The 21566-nt window shown below is 37.7% G+C and overlaps 3 protein-coding genes across 3 annotated transcripts; 1 reads left to right on the top strand and 2 right to left on the bottom strand.

Annotated features, from left to right (window-relative positions):
* Positions 1-902: 902 nt before the first annotated feature.
* Positions 903-5824, bottom strand: LOC139940875 (MORN repeat-containing protein 4-like). The gene is made up of 5 exons (XM_071937252.1): positions 5581-5824; positions 4875-5024; positions 4231-4345; positions 3311-3420; positions 903-2246 (listed from the first exon to the last, which is right to left on the bottom strand). The coding sequence occupies exons 2-5, from the start codon at positions 4939-4941 to the stop codon at positions 2098-2100; spliced, it is 441 nt and encodes a 146-aa protein (XP_071793353.1). The 5' UTR covers positions 4942-5024; positions 5581-5824; the 3' UTR covers positions 903-2097.
* Positions 5825-8682: 2858 nt separating this feature from the next.
* LOC139940636 (membrane-spanning 4-domains subfamily A member 8-like) lies at positions 8683-16719 on the top strand. The gene is made up of 7 exons (XM_071936985.1): positions 8683-8795; positions 9399-9841; positions 10333-10392; positions 10927-11043; positions 11470-11598; positions 11982-12039; positions 12279-16719. The coding sequence occupies exons 2-7, from the start codon at positions 9449-9451 to the stop codon at positions 12497-12499; spliced, it is 978 nt and encodes a 325-aa protein (XP_071793086.1). The 5' UTR covers positions 8683-8795; positions 9399-9448; the 3' UTR covers positions 12500-16719.
* LOC139940635 (transcription factor IIIB 50 kDa subunit-like) lies at positions 16472-20505 on the bottom strand. Its single transcript, XM_071936984.1, has 2 exons — positions 20434-20505; positions 16472-19245 (listed from the first exon to the last, which is right to left on the bottom strand). Exons 1-2 carry the CDS (start codon positions 20488-20490, stop codon positions 17926-17928), a joined length of 1377 nt encoding a protein of 458 aa, XP_071793085.1. The 5' UTR covers positions 20491-20505; the 3' UTR covers positions 16472-17925.
* Between the last annotated feature and the right edge of the window lie 1061 nt (positions 20506-21566).

The raw sequence follows: 21566 nt of genomic DNA, 5'->3' as shown, positions 1-21566 counted from the left end.
AAAGATATAAGTAACCGATGATCTGTGGGTGTTTATTTTTATCATGAATATTCACGTGCCACGCACAACACTCCACCAATGAAAGGTTTTCTGCACCGTTTCATCTTGGAAAGCCCATGGGAGGGATCGTTTGTAATCTGCTCTTTCAAATAACCATGGTGTGAATGTTTCTAGTTTCTTTTCGTTTTCAGTTTCTTATGGAATAAGCATACGATTCATTTATTTAAAAGCATATATTTTTAGGTGACAAAAAGACTAGTTATTGACAAATACTTCATCTAAGAAGTGTGTGTGTATATATTTGTTTTGACTTCTATGCTATTACATTAAATCAAAAATATGTGTGGTAAATAATTTTTAGTCTGGGTGTGTGTTATCATATTGAATCATAAACATAAAAGGCTGTAGTTAAGTATTAAGATGTTGTTTAGGAAAGAAACGATGCCTCGTGGCAAAACCAGGAAGTTTCTGCCAAAACCTGGTGTATTTGCTCATCAAACGGTATACAAATGTTGACTGCTTCGAGTGCTCTAGGAAAAACTTTGTGCCAAGGGTAAATATTGGCATGTTCCATCTTCCCTGAAGCGAAGCCGAGGGAGTCATAGTTTTAATTAGAACACCCGTGAAAGCAGCAAATGAGTGATATTTGATTTGTAACACCACAAAAATTGTGGCTAGACATCTAGGTATCATGAAGCTGCTGTTGCCATGGGTACTGTACATTGGTTGCTATGGGATAGTACATCAGTTGCTACAGTTGTTGCGTCTTGTTTGCTGCATGTATAGCCATCGCGGTCCCGCGGTTTCTTATCAAAATAAGGCCTACCGTGTGACAAGCTCTAAACCAATCAATAGGCAAAATTTGTAATAGAAACAAAATAACGGAAGTCCTCAAAAATGGCTTGATATCTTGTGTTTATTGGACAATAATAAGAGTAAAACAGCTGTTGAAATTTGTAGAGATATCTTGCTGGTCCAAGACGAAAAATGTTATAATTGTAACTACAATCTTATCATACAGCTGGAAATTTCACAAAAATACTCCTTGTAAAGATTAAAAATATAAGTTTCACAGGTTTGCACTTTATGTACCTAACATGGTATATAAATGGTCTTGTGGAAAACTTTCCATCAAGTATTTTGGGCCAAGGCGCTGTAGTTGTAATTAAAGTAGTTAAACAAATGTGGTCCAAAATCTGGCTATCACAGACAACAGTGTGGCTTTTTCTCTATTCTCTTGTGACTTAGACATTTCTGATAATTTTTAATCTGAAAGTCGACTTACATAACGCCTCTGTAACCTAATAGCAAATCAATCCTAGCTTATACAAAAATTTATAAACAAACACACACAAAAAAAACACATTATTTTCTCAATAATTGTTTACATTATTAATAAGGTTTTCAATTTATTATAAATCCCCTCTTAATAGCTTCTATTCAATACAAAAATATACAGACAAAATCTGAGAGTAACATCTGAGGGGCTATCCACAATAAAGGGTTAAATTTTCATGATTTTACAACCAGTACTACAACAGATTGGGGGGGGGGGGTAAGATATGCAAGTCATTAAGCAAGTCATTTAATGCTGTAGTATTTTTCGGAATTAAATTACAAACAGCTTTGAACGACCCCCTTAGTTTTCTGAACTGAGTACAAAGTCACTTTTATATTGAAAAATAATATATTGCTCTTGGAATGCCGGTACAGTACCCTATCTTCACAAGGCTTTGATGTAATCGGTTTTTTTTGTTGAAATAAGTTATGTTTTTGAATATTGTTGTCACAGTGAAAACATGACTATCAAAGTAAGGACACCTATTCCTCTTTAGAGAAATAATGGAATGTCTTTGAACTACCTTGACTTTCAGCGACCTTTGCCCTTTTTGAGCCAGGAATCAAAGCATAGCTCGGGAGGTGAACTTCTGTGCACACTACACTATGAATTGTCTGGTCAACTGACCACAACTAAAAGAGGACACTCCAAAAACTTTCCCAAACGATATAAATGCCATCGCGATTCAGTTCATATTAATTTGACACTAAAAGTTAAGGGGTTAAAAGTCGCCTACAATATTTTATATAAACCTTGATTTATAACTGAACAGCGCGGGCACGCTGACCAACTTGTCTAGCTCTTGTAACAACATCTGTTGTCTTTCGGCGTTCTACCAACTTTGTCCCCTCAAAAAATCCTTCGTTACGTGGAAGTCCGTTTGAGCCATCAGCAAAGGTCAACAACCCTGAAATAGAAATAACAAAATCCTTCCTTAACCCTCTTACTGTTTGAATAGTCAATATTACCCATCCTGTAAATTGAATGGTTTAAAATGGTTGTCGAGTCCAGGGGCTTAGCAATGATGGAATGATGTATGGAAGCCCAGTTGCTGACTGGCATTTCTTGTGGGTGTGTACAGAACTCAAATGTCCAACTGGCCAAATACCATTAGTTTATTCTCAACCATTTCAAGAAAGACTGGCAATCAGCATGGAAGCCAACTTGTTTCAAAGCAATTAGTATGCTTAAAGGAACACGTTGCCTTGGATCGGTCGAGTTGGTCTTTGAAAAGCGTTCTGTAACCGTTTGTTATAAAATCGGTATGGTTAGAAAGATGTTGTAAAAGTAGAATACAATGACCTACACAAATATGCCTCGAAATTGCGTGGTTTTCGTTTTACCTCGTCGAAAAACACGGTCGGCCATTTATGGGAGTCAAAAATTTGACTCCCATAAATGGGCCGACCGTGTTAGTTCGCGACGTAAAATGAAACCGGTGCAATTTTGAGTGATACTTGTGTGGATCATTGTATTCTACTTTTAAAACATCTTTCTAACCATATACATTTCATAACAAACGGTTTCAAACGCTTTTCGTAGACCAACTCGTCCGATCCAAGGCAACGTGTTCCTTTAAAGGGGCTGTGTCATCTTGATCAAAGCAGGCTGAACATGGAATCAACAACGATTATTACGTTACTGCGAAAGCACACCTTCCTTCCGTATTATCTATGGGGAGGGCGCACACACACCAGGTAACTGGGCAATCACATATTAATTTGGGTTTTTACCCATACACCGATGTGTGTTAGCACTGTATACTCGGTACTTTCCCAGAGTCCCATGAAAAATATCACAGGCATGTTACTCGGTTGGGATTCGAACCCACGACCCTTGCAATTCTAGAGCAGTGTCTTACCAACTAGACGACCGAGGTTGCCCGGTAGCTAGAGGCAGTTCAAACCCTATGTTTTGGCAGCGGGTACCGCTGGGCAATCACAGTTGTTAATCAAGAATAAACTTTCTTACCTAGTCCGCTGACCTTTCCTTGTTTGAATTCTCCCTCAAACATCATGCCATCTGACCTGGTGAAGACTCCAACACCATCGAATTTACCCTGCTGGAATTCCCCTTCATATCTACACAACAAAAACACAGATATAAAGGCACTGGACACTATTGGTTATCTCCAAGAAGAAAAGCCATCCACATTTCAATGTTAACCTATTTCTCTTGTGGACTGTAAGAACATGTTTTAAAAAAAATGACTCATCCAGTTGGTTGCCTGTAAAAGGTTTCCTTGTGTGACACGACTCAAAGAGTAAACATACTGAAAATAATTTGTGTCAATTAAAGATATTTTATTGTGAAGTTTTGTTATACAACTGCAAAACACCACACCGCCAGAATTGTTCCGACCCGAGTTAACTGGCCCCCCATTAATCTATCCTATGAAAATATCTTTTCAAAAGGTGGTCACATTTTTGAGATATCTCAGAAAATCCAGAGCTGTTAATATGTCCACTCAAGAAGAAGAATCCATAATTGGAATATGCAATCTGAGAAACTTATCTGACAGTAACATATCTCAGATTCAAATTTTGAGAAATAAAAACTGCTAATTTGCGACATTGCTTCAAACTTAAATGATTTTGAAATGCTTTATACTACCTGTATTGAAAGCTGCTGTACTTCTCCAACAGAGTAAGTTTTTATTGCCAATACAGGGCTAGATAGTTCAGTTAGTTGAGCGCCAAAACAAGTTAATCCAGAGGTCTTTGGTTCGAGTCCCACTCTAGTCAATTTTCTTTGTTTAACCCTAAATCATTTCAAATTTACCCAGTCAGTTTCCTTTGTGCTTTATAACATTTGATATCTGCCATTAATTTTAAGAGTGAAGACCAAACATAATAAAGCCTAAAGAACAATGAACACAATGATTAACCTACTTGGACCCATCTGAGAAGGCCATCACCCCCATACCACTGCAATATCCTTGGTCAAAGTGACCGATGTATGTTGATTTATCAGCTAGACTAAGCTGTCCAGTCCCATGTCGTTTACCTGCGATCAAATACAAAGACAATTTAAATCTGTGGGGAAAAAGGGACATCCATCGTGTTATATATTGTATGTAATGTGGCATTTTCAAAGAATGATAACAAACTCTTCATCTATATTTAACTTTTGCCTTACCACCAGAAGCTGATACAAGGGGCACTTCAGTAAAGTATCCAAGTCTGTATCCAGCACAGAAATTTAGTTTTTAATGACCCGGTAAATGTCACTTGAGTTTTCTTGTGCTTTTTCATTTTTTTAAATTTGTATTCACTCTCAAGGCTCATTGTTTTTGAAACAATGGAAATCAGATATTCGATCCCCTCCTCTGTAGCACCGCAACTCTTAGAGAGAGGAAATGTGCACAGGGTGGTTGTACTCCTAACTCCTAGAACTATGAGGTTTGTTTCGCTATTAATGGTTTGTTCTGTTGAGAAGATAGTATCCTCTCACTCTACGGAACAAACCTAGATACTTAGGGTGGGTGGATCCTCCTTGATATATAAAAGGTTTTATCTGAGGTTAATAAACCAACCTTCCAACCATTCTCCCTTGTACTCATCTCCATCTGGATACTTGTAGACTCCTTGATTCGTCGTCATTTTGCCAAAAACACTGGAACTTTGAATTGATGAAAGCTGCTTGATTATAGTAGTAGTAACGCCCGCAACACTCCAACAGAATGCTAAGTATAGTAAACAATAATGTAAAAACAAGTAATATAGTTAGAGCAATTACTAATTAGGACAGTTGCTCTCGAATCTAGTCTATTGTTATCAAACAACAATCATTTAATTTTTAATTGTTTTATTTTTTTAATTGTTTGTTTGTAAAGTAAAGTGTAACAAATACGTAACAACAATATCATGATTATAATTCAATAAGACCATATTATGCCTAGTCATAGAATTAAATCGTAACATTCATGAATCATAATTCAATATCATTCACGATTTTGAGTTTTGACATTTGTTTACCTCAATTCTCAAATATTAGGAAAGTCATGCACTTATTCATGGCCCACTGTAAAAAACCATAGACTTGACTACACTACATTGGATGGAAATAAATAGCAAAAGCTATAAAAACAAACTTGACTACATTGTAACATTTGGATGAAAATAAACAGCAAAAGCTAAAACTTTAAAAGTATTAAAAAAGTAAAACTAAAAGTAAAAATTATCTTTAGATTTATTTTACTCAAAAATAAAATTCCTAAAACTAGCCTATCCGAATCTCACCTCTATCTTTTATCACTCAACTTGTCCACTGACCACCAAAACTGTGACTGTTTATATCCGGAAACAATTGAGCAAGACTATTGATGTCATTGAAAGTCCAACGCCCACAGTAAACAAACGATGATGGGTTGATTCATCAACGAACTTTTGTGACCTTTTGCTCTGCTAAAAAATAGGGTTTTTAAAGTTTTTTTTACTGCGATACACATACGGGCGTAATCGGTATACGGGGTACCGTACAGTCTTCAACGGAACCAGTCTATATTCCTGGAAAAGCCAGCTGCGCATTTAGAAAATAGAACATATACAGTACAGGGAGATGACGTGTATGGCGTGTCAAACGTTGCATTATTCGATAATGTACAATATATGTGCGATGTTTCTCATATATATGCGATAATTGTCACATATGTGCGATATTCATTTGATGTATGCAATAAATGTAATATATATGCAATAAATGTAATATATATGCAATAAATGTAATATATGTGCGATAAATTGTAATATATGTGCGATAAATTGTAATATATGTGCGATAAATTGTAATATATGTGCGATAAATTGTAATATATGTGCGATAAATTGTAATATATGTGCGATAAATTGTAATATATGTGCAATAATTTGCAATATATGTGCGATAATTTGCAATATATATGCGATAATTTTTAATATATGTTTGATAATTTTGTAGTATATTATATGCGATCATTTGTATGCGATGTTTTGTGACGGTATACATATGCGATAATTTAATATACATGTGCGATGTTCGTTCTTATATATGTGCGAAAACGGAATTGTGGGATATAGTATGGCTTCCTGTCCACTTGATCCCCGTATCCGTAATGTTTTAGATCGGGCCAGACTATACTCTGGACGGTATAGTATGGTTCCTATGGTTCAATGATATTGGCGTAGGGTTTATAGTGATGGTCAGGGTACGAGACTCGAGCAGCGTATTTCCGAAATAGCCAGCCAGCCGCGTATTCGGATAATAGAACACATACAGTACAGGGAGGTGACAAAATGTTGCATTTTGCTCAAATCTGAAGGTGAAGATCTGTTTTACTCAAACGAATTCTGCAATATTAGCATAATTTAGATATGTTAATTGATAATATGTCAATTTCATAGCTTCACATGATTAAAAAAATAATTTATAAAAAGTGAAAAACATTAACAAAACGTCAAAAAATGACCCGCAAACAAAAAGGCAAAAATTTTTATTTTGTATTTTTTGCATTTTTTAATATGTCAAAAAATCATCACTGTGAAATACAAAACCATAACTTGAAAAGAATTTATACCCTTCGTTAAAACAAAACATTTAATTTGTAATACAGAACTTTCTGACCAATTTAGCCAGCTCAAAATTTGATACGTCCAGTCTATCTTCCTTCAAGATTCTGGAACAAGAAAGCAACTTTTTGTCTTAACGAAGGGTTCAAATTCTTTTCAAATTTTGTTTAAGTCCACTGTCTATGTAATTGGGCGGAATGTACATTGACAATGGCGTCAGAATAACTGTGGTTAATTAACCACTAGATAGTGAACCAAATTTACCCAGCTCCAAAATTTGATACGCCCACTATATTAGTCTGAAAGTTCTGTATTACAAATTAAATGTTTTGTTTTAACGAAGGGTATAAATTCTTTTCAAGTTATGGTTTTGTATTTCACAGTGATGATTTTTTGACATATTAAAAAATGCAAAAAATACAAAATAAAAATTTTTGCCTTTTTGTTTGCGGGTCATTTTTTGACGTTTTCTTAATGTTTTTCACTTTTTATAAACTATTTGTTAATCATGTGAAGCTATGAAATTGACATATTATCAATTAAAAATTCTAAATTATGCTAATATTGCAGAATTCGTTCGAGTAAAACAGATCTTCACCTTCAGATTTGCAACATTTTGTCACCTCCCTGTACTGTATGTGTTCTATTATCCGAATACGCGGCTGGCTGGCTATTTCGGAAATACGCTGCTCGAGTCTCGTACCCTGACCATCACTATAAACCCTACGCCAATCTCATTGAACCATAGGAACCATACTATACCGTCCAGAGTATAGTCTGGCCCGATCTAAAACATTACGGATACGGGGATCAAGTGGACAGGAAGCCATACTATATCCCACAATTCCGTTTTCGCACATATATAAGAACGAACATCGCACATGTATATTAAATTATCGCATATGTATACCGTCACAAAACATCACATACAAATGATCGCATATAATATACTACAAAATTATCAAACATATATTAAAAATTATCGCATATATATTGCAAATTATCGCACATATATTGCAAATTATTGCACATATTACAATTTATCGCACATATATTACAATTTATCGCACATATATTACAATTTATCGCACATATATTACAATTTATCGCACATATATTACAATTTATCGCACATATATTACAATTTATCGCACATATATTACAATTTATCGCACATATATTACAATTTATCGCACATATATTACAATTTATTGCACATATATTACAATTTATTGCATATATATTACATTTATTGCATATATATTACATTTATTGCATATATATTACATTTATTGCATATATATTACATTTATTGCATATATATTACATTTATTGCATACATCAAATGAATATCGCACATATGTGACAATTATCGCATATATATGAGAAACATCGCACATATATTGTACATTATCGAATAATGCAACGTTTGACACGCCATAGACGTGTGTTTCATTTCGCTTATTTTCTGAAGGTGAATAAAAAAACTGGTTCACCTTCAGAAAATGAGTAAGAGGCCATTTTGAAACCTCCCTGTACTGTATGTGTTCTATTTTCTGACTACGCGGCTGACGTGCTAGTCTTGATTCAAGACTCCCCTGGATGTGTCACAAAAGGGCGCACTATTACCCCAACGGTCTATCACCCACGAACTCCGAGAGCCGAGAACGTGATTAGCGGTCCTCGGGGTGTGCGCCCTCTTGTGATAAATCGAGGAGAGTCTTGAATCAAGACTACTGACGCGGCTGGACGTCATCGGTACACAGGGTACCATACAGTCTTAAAACGGTACCAGTCTATATTGTGTAGATGTTTTCCCGTCTGTCAAATGTGCCTGCCTTTATTACTTGTTTTGGCTTAGTTGGCTGTCAAAAATCACCAATCAAGAATGTTTGGATTTTCCATTTAAGGTAAGTGGACAGTAGACTTGGATACCAAAATATGTTCATTTGCGGTGTTCTTCAGTAATAATAAAGTAAAGCTCAGGTTTTGCTTTTTCTTTTGAGATTGTTATTTTATTTTAGTTTAAATTTTTTTAAATAATATTTAATAACCTCTTTTTTAATAGTTTTTATTTTACTATTTAATTTCGGATGCTTGACGGATCCTGCTTGTCTGTTATGTATGTAGTTTTGGTTAGTGTGCCATGACAATTTTTGCCCATATTTGTTGTACCATTAACAATGGGCTGGCTACAATTCAGAATTGTTTTGAAATTATGGGTGTGTTATTTATTTCGAAATATAAATTAAGACTATACAAATAAGAACAAATAAAGCAACAACAAAAAAGCAAGCCAAACTTAGTCAGCAACATTTAAAATTTACAATTGGTCATTATCGCACAGTGGTTGTAGTGTACTGGATTTATGTAATTTAAATATCCTGAAACAAAGTGTAAAATGGAGATAAATTAAAACACATTCTCAGATCGTAACACCTGTGTACTTTTTGGCCAGACAAGAAGACCAACCCTATTTTACGCACGTGACACATTTTTTATTTTATTTGTAGTAGTACTACTAGCACTAAGGAGCTTTGGAGTGTGATACTGAGTGATATAGATGCTGGGAGCCACCATGGAGCAGGAACTGTTGACTTCAACGATGCCAAACCCAAACACCAATTCCAGCTTGCCCACAGAACCACCTCATCAAATCATGACATCGCCGCTGCTTGGTAGTCCGCCCACCAACCAAGGAATACTGCTCCCCTCACCCCAGGGCTCCCCTAGCCACATGGGTGGTACAGGCCCCCCGATGGTTTCCCAGCAGTACATGGTCATGATCCAGAACAACGCAGCCAACCTTGTGCCAGATTTTAATGTGCGTGGGGCCCGCATTACGGCACATCTACAAATCTTGTGTGGTACCCTGTCTGTTATCTTGGGAATCATTGCCATTGAGATACAGTCAGAAGATGCTTACATCGGGGCGCCAATCTGGACAGGAATATTTGTGAGTATAAACTGTTGGGCACCTTAACATGAACTTCCCTCATCAATGCCTTTCATTAAAAATTTACTTATCTCCATTCGACGTAACTTTTACCAAATATTGAATTATGTGAATTCTTTTTTATACTTGCTATTGTGTGGATATGTCCATTTTTATTTGCAAAGTGCATTTCCATTTAAAGATATTTTGAAGGGGCATCAAGGCTTTGGCAACAGAGGTGAATGGCAAGGAAGAAACTACTAAGATTGTGGTTTTTATACTTTACAAACCCTCTTATTCACAGGTGCCACAAACTGCCAAAAAGAGAACCATACCTTCCATGCTAGCATTGGGGGCATGAGTTTCATCTGTTTGTGCAGCTAATATTATCAGGAAACCCTATGGCTTGTGTACTGTTATCATAGTCTCCACAGTATCTGTGGTATTTTCTGGCAAGAGCCAGTTCTTCAGGAGAGTGCACCGATATTAACTATTTGTTTTTGTCTTTTCAGTTTTTTATATGCACAGGTTTGTCTGGGGAGCTGGCAGCATCTAGAAAACAAAACTGCATGGTAATTACATTACTATTTGTACTTCCCTAAAGTGATTTAGTAGGATCCTGCCTCACTCTAACATAATCTGACACTGATTATGGTGGCATGGCTGATACCATGTAAAGCATACATGTAATCAGTTTACTCATGCAGTCTTCAGTCCAACACCATTCAGTATATCACCACCCAAAACTTTGGCTCTTATTTATGTCTGATCCAATGTAAAGCCTAATCATTTTACTTGTGCAGTCCTAAGTCCAACAACATACAGTAACTTAACACCCGAACTGTTGGACTCTGATTATAGTGGTATGCCTGATCTCATGTAAAGCATGACCAGTTAACTAGTAGCAGTCATCAGTCCATTAGTCCATTCAGTAACCCAACACCCAAACTGTTGGACTCTGATTTTGGGAGTATTCCTGACCATTATGTAAATCAGTTAAGTACTACTGCAGTCCTCGGACCAACAGATTCAAACAAAACATTGGATTTTGAGTATTTTGAGTTAAAGTTCTTATGATTGATGTGAGTTGTTTGTTTTACCCTTAGATTACTGGCTATCTAGTGTTGTCTATCCTGTCTGCGGTGGCTGCATTCCAGCTTCTGTCTCTCATGGCTTCCTTCACTGCCTGGGAGTTCGGAACCTTCTACTCCTCTTCACTCTTTGTAAGTCTCAACCCAATTTGTACTTAACGCGAATTGTAAATTGCGAAAGCGAAACAAATTTTATGCCATCAGCCCTTTGGTGCGTACTTCACAGCGAAATGTCAACCCTGGTTTGAAGAGTAGTTGCTGCTTTATAGGCAGTTATGCCTAAGTTGACCAATGTAAAACTCAGCCAAACTTCGCAATGCTTGCCTTGCCTTGCCTTGACTAAGCAGTGGTTGACAGAATGATGCACTGGGATCCTCCAACATTTCCCCACGATTGGTCTGCAATTGGCCACTTTTCATTGTTGTAGAAGTGGCGTCTGTGTGTAAGCGTCTTCTGTAAGCCATAAGTGCAGATTGCATCAGTGAAACACTTGTGAAATAAGACCAATGTCTTGATAATGTTATTGATCTGGCTTTTTCATCTGTAATGTCTGCCCAGAGAGGTCGTGTAGCGGTGGATGCCTTGACTGCCCTAGTTGCTCTCCTGGAGCTGGGGATTGCTATAGTAGCATCTGTTATCGCATGCCGTGGTACGTGTTGCCAGACATCAGCTGGATCCTCAATGACGGTAAACTTCTGCTTAATATTTCACAACCAAACAAATAAATTGTAATTAATGTTTTCATTATTCAGTATTCAATAATACATATATTATTTGTTTTTCTGAGACACTTTTTATTCACAATTTTTGTGCAGCACCCGCTTCTAACACGTTATTATGACATATATTTTTCAAACTGATTTGAACTGAGGACATTGTAGCTTTCCAGTTATTTTGTAATTGTATACTCTATATTTAAATATATAAAAAAGTTAAAAATTACATACTTTGATGAGTTAAAACATGGTAGAAGATTTTGAAATAGTTCCCTCAACTTTACCTCATGAACCACAACCATTTCTTACTTGTTCCTTGTTGCCATGTGTAATTGGTTTTTTTTCCCCCAACAGGTTCAGTACATGCCTGCTATACCAAATGGTGGACCGACAACCATACAGAATGAACATGGTGAGTTTTCTATTTGTTCTTTCAGAAAGGGTTTTGTTTTAGGCTGGTAATAAAGAACATTTTTTTTAGTTTTAACTATTATCACAACAGATTTACTGGAAACATCATACAAATTTACAAAATCTCAGTTACCTAAATTAACCACCACTAAGTTAGACATTTCAGTAATTTATGTGGCATGTCGTGGTCGAGCTGTTAAGAACACCGGACTGAAACTCTTCATTTAATCCTACTCACAGGTACATTCATCCAGGGCCAGCCTATCCAACTGACAACCTGTACCCCTGGTCAACTAGCCTACCTGGTGCCCATGACTCAGACCCTGCCTCAAACATCACCGTCACACCAACCTCATCCCCAGGGTGATCATCCCCCTATTTACTTGCCCATTGAGGATGCAGCGTCCAGGGTCGATGAGAACGATCAGCTGATGGGTATGGAGAAGGTTCCACTGGTGTGAGAAAACTCACTCCCTTGTCCTCTTCCACCACCCCCCCCCCCTCCCACAGCCTTGCCTGCCCCATCGCTGATCTCATATCCGCTCTCAATGTGCCCTGCTGGCAGTGGTATTCTGGATAAGTGAGATCACTAACAAGTCCGGAGAAAATGACAACGGTAAGCTAATCCAACCCCACATCACAACCGCCCCTCTTGAATGATCAAATTGCCCCCATCCCCATCAAAGCAACTGCCTTGCAATGGCTTCTGTGTGCAAGAAGTGGTCATGCCTTTTCTATCGCTAACCTAGGATCTGAAATAATCTTCCATCAATCAATCTCCCTTAGTAGCCAGCTAGGAGATCTTATTGTACGGTGCTATGAGCAATAACCTTTGGATTGGCGCCTTGTAAATTGATTGATTGATCGATTAGGGGGGGGGGGGGTAGGGGTTGTTGTGAATGTTGGAGGGAGTGGTTTTTACCATCATATACTTTGAGACAAAAATGTTTACTAACAAACAAGCCCATGTTGTGATACATTTGAGACTTGTGAACCATGTCAAGTTACACATCATGACAGGCCTATTATTGCACAGAAACAGAACGAAAGTCAGCTCATTTATAGGAAAGTATTTTGAGTAAATTTTCATGGAAACGCCTTAACCAAAACAGTAAATAAGTGAATGACTCATTTAGTTAACAGTTGAGTGTTGAAGGGAGCAAAAGTGTGAGATTTGCAGTAGTATTTGGTCTGTCTCTTTCTTGATTTCAAATCTTCCGTCTGCTTGCAACACATTTTGACTTTTCACCCCACCCCTGTGCACCCTACCCCCACCCCCCGTAGCCCCCACCAACCCACCTGCATGCATTTTGATGTATCGCTACCAGCTCTTGTCTGCCTGTGGTTTGATGTGTAATTGCTAGTCAGGCCATGTAGGGCGGGTAATGTGTAAATGGTTTGGGGGGAGGCCTGTGATTTTTAAACAAAAAATATTGTGTGCCCTCTTTCTATAGGCCCAAAGTCACAGTGATGTTGCGATGCAAGCTAGCAGTACTAAATGTAAATCGTGCTGGAAACACACACTTTGTGTACAAATAAGTGGGCTTCATATGCGATTGGCTTATGCTATAAAAGTGACGTCCAATTTATGTTATTTAAATATGTGTACAGTAACTTAAGTTGTTCGTATTGAAATGTGTAAAAACTAAGCTTTGTATGATTTTTTAAAATAGTACAATTGGCGTCATCGCGAGTTCAAGAAATGTTGCCGTGTAAATTGTGTTTAGCACTATACCTGTACTCGAAGTATTTTAATAATGTATTCAATTTATTTGTACTTTTGGAGGCTCATGGGTTCGAATCCCATCGATTTAGCCTGTGGTTTTTTTATCTAATAATAATAACATAAAATTTACAAGGCGCACAGTATCTGGAATGGTACCATTCAAAGGCGCCGGAAGCTAGCAAGCTGACAAATTGAACAGATGAGTCTTGAGGTTGTGTTTGAATGTTCTGTTGACAGATCAGTTGTGTCCCTCAGGTTGTTTGGCATTGGCAAGGAATTCCAGCGCAGCTGGAAAATGCACGGTCTCTGCAGAACTTACAGTGATTAAGTTCACCTACGCTAAATTTGCTCCTCGGATAAGAGTGGCAGTTTATCTCTTGTGTGGAAGACGCAAAAAATAGTTTCTGGCCTGACATTTTGACCCTAGCAGAGTCTTTCTCTGAGGCTAAATGACAACACAACAAACAGAAAAAAAGATAAAGAAACGAAAAGGAGAAAAACAAAACTGAAATGATTTACATCTATAGAGAAAAACATTTAAAAGTGGGTTTATTAAATATAAATGTACTAAGCGGATACATTGTTGCTCAGCAAAGCATTATGTGGCATCTATGTGTGTGTATTATTGTAAGCATTTGAATTTATTATAAAACTAACAGGGTATTAATGCTTTGTGCTGATTCAGTATTCAATGGTACTTCTATTATAATTTATTTTAAGCAAAAATACTAGAACATTTGTGGTTTTTGGAAGAGTAGATTAGTTCCAATCCTTAGGTTTCAATCAATACACCATGACAGCCATCTCCTGAGAGTTTCAGATAATACACACATACTGATCTTATTTGAGTAAAAACAATGAATATTCCTTCATGTTTTGTCAGGGATGCTTATATCTTAGAGAAAGGATATAGTCAGGCAAGATATTATTCCTGCTTTTATGACTTTAGTTTGATTTCAGATTTTTAAATGAAAAGGGAGACCGCCAACATTGATGATAGACAGCTGAGTTGGTGGAACCCCATCACGTTAATCTGGTGGTCGCTGGTTCAAATCCCACAGTGTACTCTTGGTTCAACCCTAAATTAACAGTTTATCCAGTGAGATGTTTAAAGCATCGCCATGTACAAATCATAATTTCTGATATGGATTGCCGCAAACAAAATAAGTCAGATCATGAGAAACATTTCACAAAACCTCTCTGACCAAAAATGAATCCTTTTTTAGTGCATTGACAATAACTTTAGCACAGGCTGGTTGATCGGCATGTTTATTGAACATGACTAAAGGATGGAACTCAATTTATTCTTTAAAAACAAACAGTTATGTAATGTACTTTCCCTTAGAGTTTTTAAGAAATTCAAAATGAAATACTTACGACTGGACATTTTTATAACAACTTCTGAAATAGATAATTGATTGATAATATTTATTTAATCAAAGAACAATGAGATGTTAGAAATTTAGTCACTTTTTATTATTAACTATTTTTTTAAGAATTATCACATGGAATTCATTTTTAACTGTCACCTGTGACCAGACAATATGATGGACATTTCAAAGCAATGTTAACTGTTATTGAGTAAACAGTGAAAATGTATTCAGAAAGTTTTATTATTAAGAAGACACTTTATGTTTCGTTGTGGGTTTTTTTTGTGGGGGGGCTAGCTATCATACCATTCATATTCATTTTTTCTGATGCTTAAGTTTTTCTAGTTACTAAAGGGAGGATGTACCTTTAGTAATAACTCAAAAAATGTTGATCCATTTTGTTTGTATTTGTCAGCAGTGACTCTTAACCCCTGGAAACAAAATCACAACATAAATTTCATTTATTTATTTTTTTAATACTGTCCTGTGTCCTCTAAAACTCACAAGTAACACAATTATTTTCAAAATATGTTTTACAAAGTAAATATGTGTTTTTTGGACATGGACATTTCGTAGTTCTTTATACTTGCAGCTTTCAAACATAATATATATATTTTTTTTTAACAATGTATAAACTTTAACTTAAAATAGGAGCTTTAGACTAAGTTTTACTAGCTGCTTCATTGTATGTTTATGATTGTATTGTTCATATTCAGACTATGTGATTGTTGTTTTACGTCTATTACGACTATTGTTGTGATCAAATCAGACCTGTGGCTTTACATAGAATTATCTAATAACTCTAAACATAGTGACTGCACACTTTAACGCGCTGGCCAGCACATCACAATGGACGCCCTCGTTAGTCTATTGATGTGAAAACCAGTGCGCGTTCCTGTGCAGTTATGATTAAGAGTTTTGAGTTTTGATCATAGACCCAGTTATTCGGGCGCTGAACTCCTTTTTTTTAAAAGTGTCATTATCGCTATTACGCCAAATAATGACAACTAAGAAAAAAAGGAGTGCAGTGCCGCAGTAACTGGGTCTTCTATGGATGATCATGACAACAGTCATCTTTTGTGATGTCAAGATTTTAGCCAGAATTTGGCAAAAGGGTGACTAAATTTGCTGTAAATTTTAAAAATAGGTGTTCAAATTGTTCACTTGCAATCACAGATAAAACAGGGTATCCACATTTTTAAAGGGGTGTAAAAAAACATACACCCCTTTGGCTACACTTTGTGCGAAATCATTAGCAACATAATGAGTGCACACACCACCAGACTGAAAACTTTTTTGTCGTGATATCATATGACAATTTGTCTACAGAGAAAAAAAAATGTACTAGTATCTCAATGTACTAGTTTCTCGTCCAAAATACAGGGTTTAACTTAAAGTGGCTTTTAAATAGTGAGGGGATCATTATTTGGGAACAGAATCATTACAGGTCTGGAGTTTAGTTCCCAAAGCCATGGGCCTACAGCTTTTTCTGAAGAAAAGTCTGTGGGAACATTTTAAAGGCCAAGACCAGGGTCCAATTTCATAAAGCTGCTAACAAGCTCGAGAAGAAATTGTTGCTTATCAATGTTCAAATGCTGAGCAAAAATAAGCAGGCTATCAGTCAAAGATTGTATTTGGCTGGTAAGCTCGTCATTCTATAGTTAGCATAATTTTGGTTGTGCTAAGCTGTTGTTATTGATGGTTATAAATTGAAGTTGAATCTTTAGCCACTGGATCAACTGAGTAAAACTTTAGGTAAAATAAGATCAACTTTACATATTTAATTACAGGGTACAAAAGAGCAGCTCTATGCAATTGGGCCCTGGGTGACGGGCCTTTCTGACCTCCATGAATTTCCAGTCCTGCTAAGCCACATGTTCTGTGAACCAATATGGTACCTTCCTTTATTTTTTAATATAAATATACATAAACGTGTGAACATGTACAGTATTTTACGCTAAGATAAAATTGGATTATAACTGTCCCTTCTTATTGTACTACATTTCCCAACCTTCCTTTAATGTTGGTCAATGGATTGAAATAACTATATTCTTGGATTTTGTTAATCCTTTACAACATTGAAACTTTCCGGTGCCAAATAATATTTAATGTGCTTCAATTTGAAATAAATGTTCTGAAAAATGTCTTTGAATTTGGTTTTCTTATGTGCTTTTGTTTATAGTCACTTTTTATTGTGTTTTTCTCCACATACACCATTATATCAAAATCAAACTTAGGATAAATCCAATTTGGTGAATAAGAGCTACATCTTTAGCTGGATTGCTATGCCAGTGGAGTCCATGCCCTGTCTTGCCCCACATCATGGCCTTGTTGCCCCTTCAATGGAAATGCCCCAAGCACTGCCCTCTCAAAGATGACATTCCATGCCTGAGGGACCTCTTTGCATTCATCACCAATTGGTATTTGCTAGGTTCATGTTGGAACAGTTTTTGAATGGTTTCAGCCACCTAAAACAAAATTAGAACTAAGAAGAAACTATTAATAAATAGTAAACTTGCGGGTACAACCATGTGTAAATCTGAGTGTTGGTTCTCAAAAGAGCTGTATACATGTACTCTTCGAAATGCTGAGACCAAACCGAGGCTTTTCAGAGCCAACATTCACTCAAAAGAGATTAACCCATGGTTGTACCTGCAAGTGTACTATTTATTAAAAGTTTCTTTGTATTTCTCAACACCATGCAAAGCTTCAAACAATACTTAAAATTATAACTATTAGTACAAACTTTTAAAGTCAAAATGATGGATGGTCTCCTCTATTGTTTTTTATGTCATAAAGCATCCTCCTGATCTTCGCTATCCAATAAGCCCATATCATTCTGCAATGTCACAAACTGTTCTATCTCCTCTTGAGATCGTACATAAAGATGCATCTCCGATTCAGGAATGTCTTTCTCTGTTAACTCCTCATCCAAGACTTCCATCTCCGGGTTCCAAGGCACAAGTGTTGGAATTTTCCTGGCTGGTTCCATTCCTGTATCGCGCGTCTTGGCTTTTCTTTTCATGCTACACGCCGGTGGTAGAATACCTCTGGACGACGGAGGATTGGAACTATTTACTGTTGAGTCTTCGCATGGGTTAGTAATAGTCTGCTCATTTTGTGTTTCATCTGTCTCCACTTCATCTGCGTCCTCGTCTTCAGTTGGAGCTCCAACCCTGGATATAAGAAATCTTTTATGGCTGAGAATGTCATCAAGATGCCATAACGCTGTATCTTTACCGGACGATTTGACCCATGGAAGTTTGAGATAAAGCTGATTCAAAACCTGTCGTATTTCTCCCACACGTTTGGTCATCTGAGCTGGGGGTTTGGCAATTTTGAATCGTTTTTTAAATTCCACTTGAGATAGAGCGCCTTTTCCCTTGCCTTCAGATGCTTTCCAGACTAGATAAGCAGCACCAAGGATGATAGCATCATAGGATCTTCCACAAGTGATCCACGCATCTTTTGCCAGGCCCACCAGCTTGATCGTCTTTTCCCTAAATGTATCGTCCCTAAGTCTGTATTTCTTGAGCACTGACGTCACAACGTCTTCATACTTTGATTGGGGTTTGATGTTGATATTGAAATCGCGATTGAGCAACTCCAACATGTTGAATACGGCACTCTTTGGACACTGTACAACGTCACTGATATCTGGTAAGAGCACCGGCCAGTCTTGTCGTCTGCAAAGAACAAATATCACAGCACCGCAAAGTCCTTGCTTCTTCACTCTCTGCTTGTACCTAAAGTTTGGATGATTGAAGGCTTGTGTGAAGAGCTCTGTGGCTCCCTTCTGCATCTCTGAGGTCAACTTCATCATGCCGCAAACTTCTCGCACATACTTCAGCCACGGTATCAGCTTTCTCGGAGCTCCGTTTGGATCCACTTTTGCACTATTTCGACATCTTCCAAAGTCGGTTCCCTGTAGGGATCCCGCGGCATTGCAGAAAGTCACACTACTCCAGTAGTTCATATCCTGCTCAAAGGAGGCAGTAGATTTGATGACTTCACCACAATCTTTGCAGACATGATGCGTCTCTCCGCCATGATCGTCCTCAGTCAGGTTGGTAGACTTACAGCTTGGGCATGCTTGGGGCGCCATCTTTACCTGATAAGAAAAACAAATGCAGTTAATTCATCTGCTAAAAACTAATGGCAACCATACATGTACGCACAAGAAAGGACCATGACTGTGGCAGTGCAGTAGCTTTTTTACTATTCTAACTCTAGTAAAGTAGATGGGGTAGCGAGTCCAACCTGTATGACCTGAGCTACAGAGTCAGGGGAAACGACACTAGGCTACTTTACTCGACAATACTGTTTGCTAGTATAAATGGGCTTTTATTTTATGTAGTGTGTTGTTTAGTACTTAATATCATTATCAACCATTGAATTGTTCGCAGCCTTGCTCCACCCCGGCCGGCTGATGGCATCATTTCTTGATTCTAAGCTATATTTCGATGAATATGATTGTTAACTCTCGTCTCTTGATTTGCATGATTGGGGTCAAGCATGGCGGTAGAACTACCTCCATCCAGGCATGGGTCAAGGATCAATCCAAAATGGCCATGCTTGGTAAAAAGGAATTTGAAGAAAAGTTGAACATTTTTACTTTGAAGTTTGGAATATCTTTTTAAATGTTACTTATTATGGGAAATTGTACGCATCCAACCCAAAACGCATGTCCTAGCTACATTACATACATGACTGACTAGACTGTGACAGTCATTTTTGATTGAACAAATGAAAAGACTAAAGTCGGAGAGTGAAGACAAAAAAATAGCAAAGTTCCCCTGGAAGTAAGAAGAGTGCGAGGGGACCTCATAGAAACCTTCAAGATTCTTACAGGGCTAGTGCATGTAGATGCCAGCAGTCTATTCCGCCTCTCACAAACCAGTAACACAAAGAGGCCATGACAATGACATGAATGAAGCTCTTCAAAAAAAGGCTAAACAAAGGGCTCAATCTCAGAAAACACTTCTTCACACAACGAGTGGTAGATAACTGGAACAGACTCCCAGCCAAAGTGGTCAAAGCCAAGACAACCAATCAGTTCAAAAACAGCTTAGACAAATACCTGAATGAAAATGGATATGGGGTGTTAAAAGGCATAAGCCTACAATATTAAAAATCCCATCAAACCTTGGTCTTCAGAATTAAGACTGCATTTTAGCGGATGCATGTTATGAATTTCTGTCATGACTGGTAAACCATACAGCTCATCCAGTTGCAGCTGACATCACACTGAATGACTCTAAAGGTGTCACAAGTTTGATATTAACTACTTTGTACTTACCACACCAAATGTGACGACGACAGTAGTGCAGTGACAGACGACACACAGACAGTGCATGGAAAAGAAAACAAACGTTATAAACACGATTTCCACTCTGACACTTGAGGGCGCTGTGGTGTAAATTAATATTGGGGGTGGGGGCACATAATCGCGGGGGGGGGGGGGTGCCACATCGGCATCTGTCAAAAGCCAGGGTTGGGAACATAATTTAAACTTGGTCGATAAAACACAGAATCCGCATTCTGTGTGTGAATAACAAAGTTACCTAATCAGTTCGCTATCGTAGGCAAAAAGGAGTGCAAATTAATCTTGTCTGTTTCAGTCAATAGATTGGGCTATGATGTTCTACTTGCATCCTTTACAATGAACCAAACTTAGGCAGGAACTCATTTTCCTTTGGTTGTGCGTGATGCTTCGTCCTTCGGATGGGACGTAAAGTCGTTGGTCCCGTCTGTTGTGTATTGCGCACGTGAGCACAGGGCGGCAATCTCATCAAAAAGGCCGGAGTTCACCCCTGCTGTTCCTGGTTTGATTGGCTGCATATTGAACCACTTACACGGTGCTCCGTAAAAGGAGTAAGGGCCTACAATCCTGGCCAACATCTTGGGCCACCCATTCGCAACGGACAACCAACATTCCCTGTCCACTTCCCCAGTGACAATGAACATTCTCTCCGCGGGCCCCGGTCAATGTTGATGGGAGTGCAGACCGCGCAATGAGAACAGAACAAGGGTGATACAGTAGGGGGCCTTGGTGCGGGGGGCCCAGCGACTGGCCGGGTTTTAGGTCTCATAATTCAAACGTATAGTCAGATTATTTTACACCGCAGGAAAATATTGAATGTTAAAGCGCCTATTAACGAATGGTAATTGCGCTGTAAGCCGCCAAAGTATTATTATTAATATACCGCGACTGCCCGACGCATTGTCCATGGTTGTTGCACTATTGTTCTCTCTCCACATCCCGAGCCTCCGGTTTGTTTCTTGTAATTATACGTAAGACCCAGATATTCCCAACACGGTCACGGATGAAGAAAGGAAATGATACTAACAGCTGACCGAACAATGGAGATTAAAAAGTTAACGCGACTATTCCATTATGAGTGACAAAAACCAAGAACTTTACATTATCAA

The sequence above is a fragment of the Asterias amurensis genome, chromosome 8 (assembly GCF_032118995.1).
Source record: "Asterias amurensis chromosome 8, ASM3211899v1".
NCBI classification, from domain to species: domain Eukaryota; kingdom Metazoa; phylum Echinodermata; class Asteroidea; order Forcipulatida; family Asteriidae; genus Asterias; species Asterias amurensis.
This window is presented reverse-complemented; position numbering and strand designations above follow the sequence as displayed.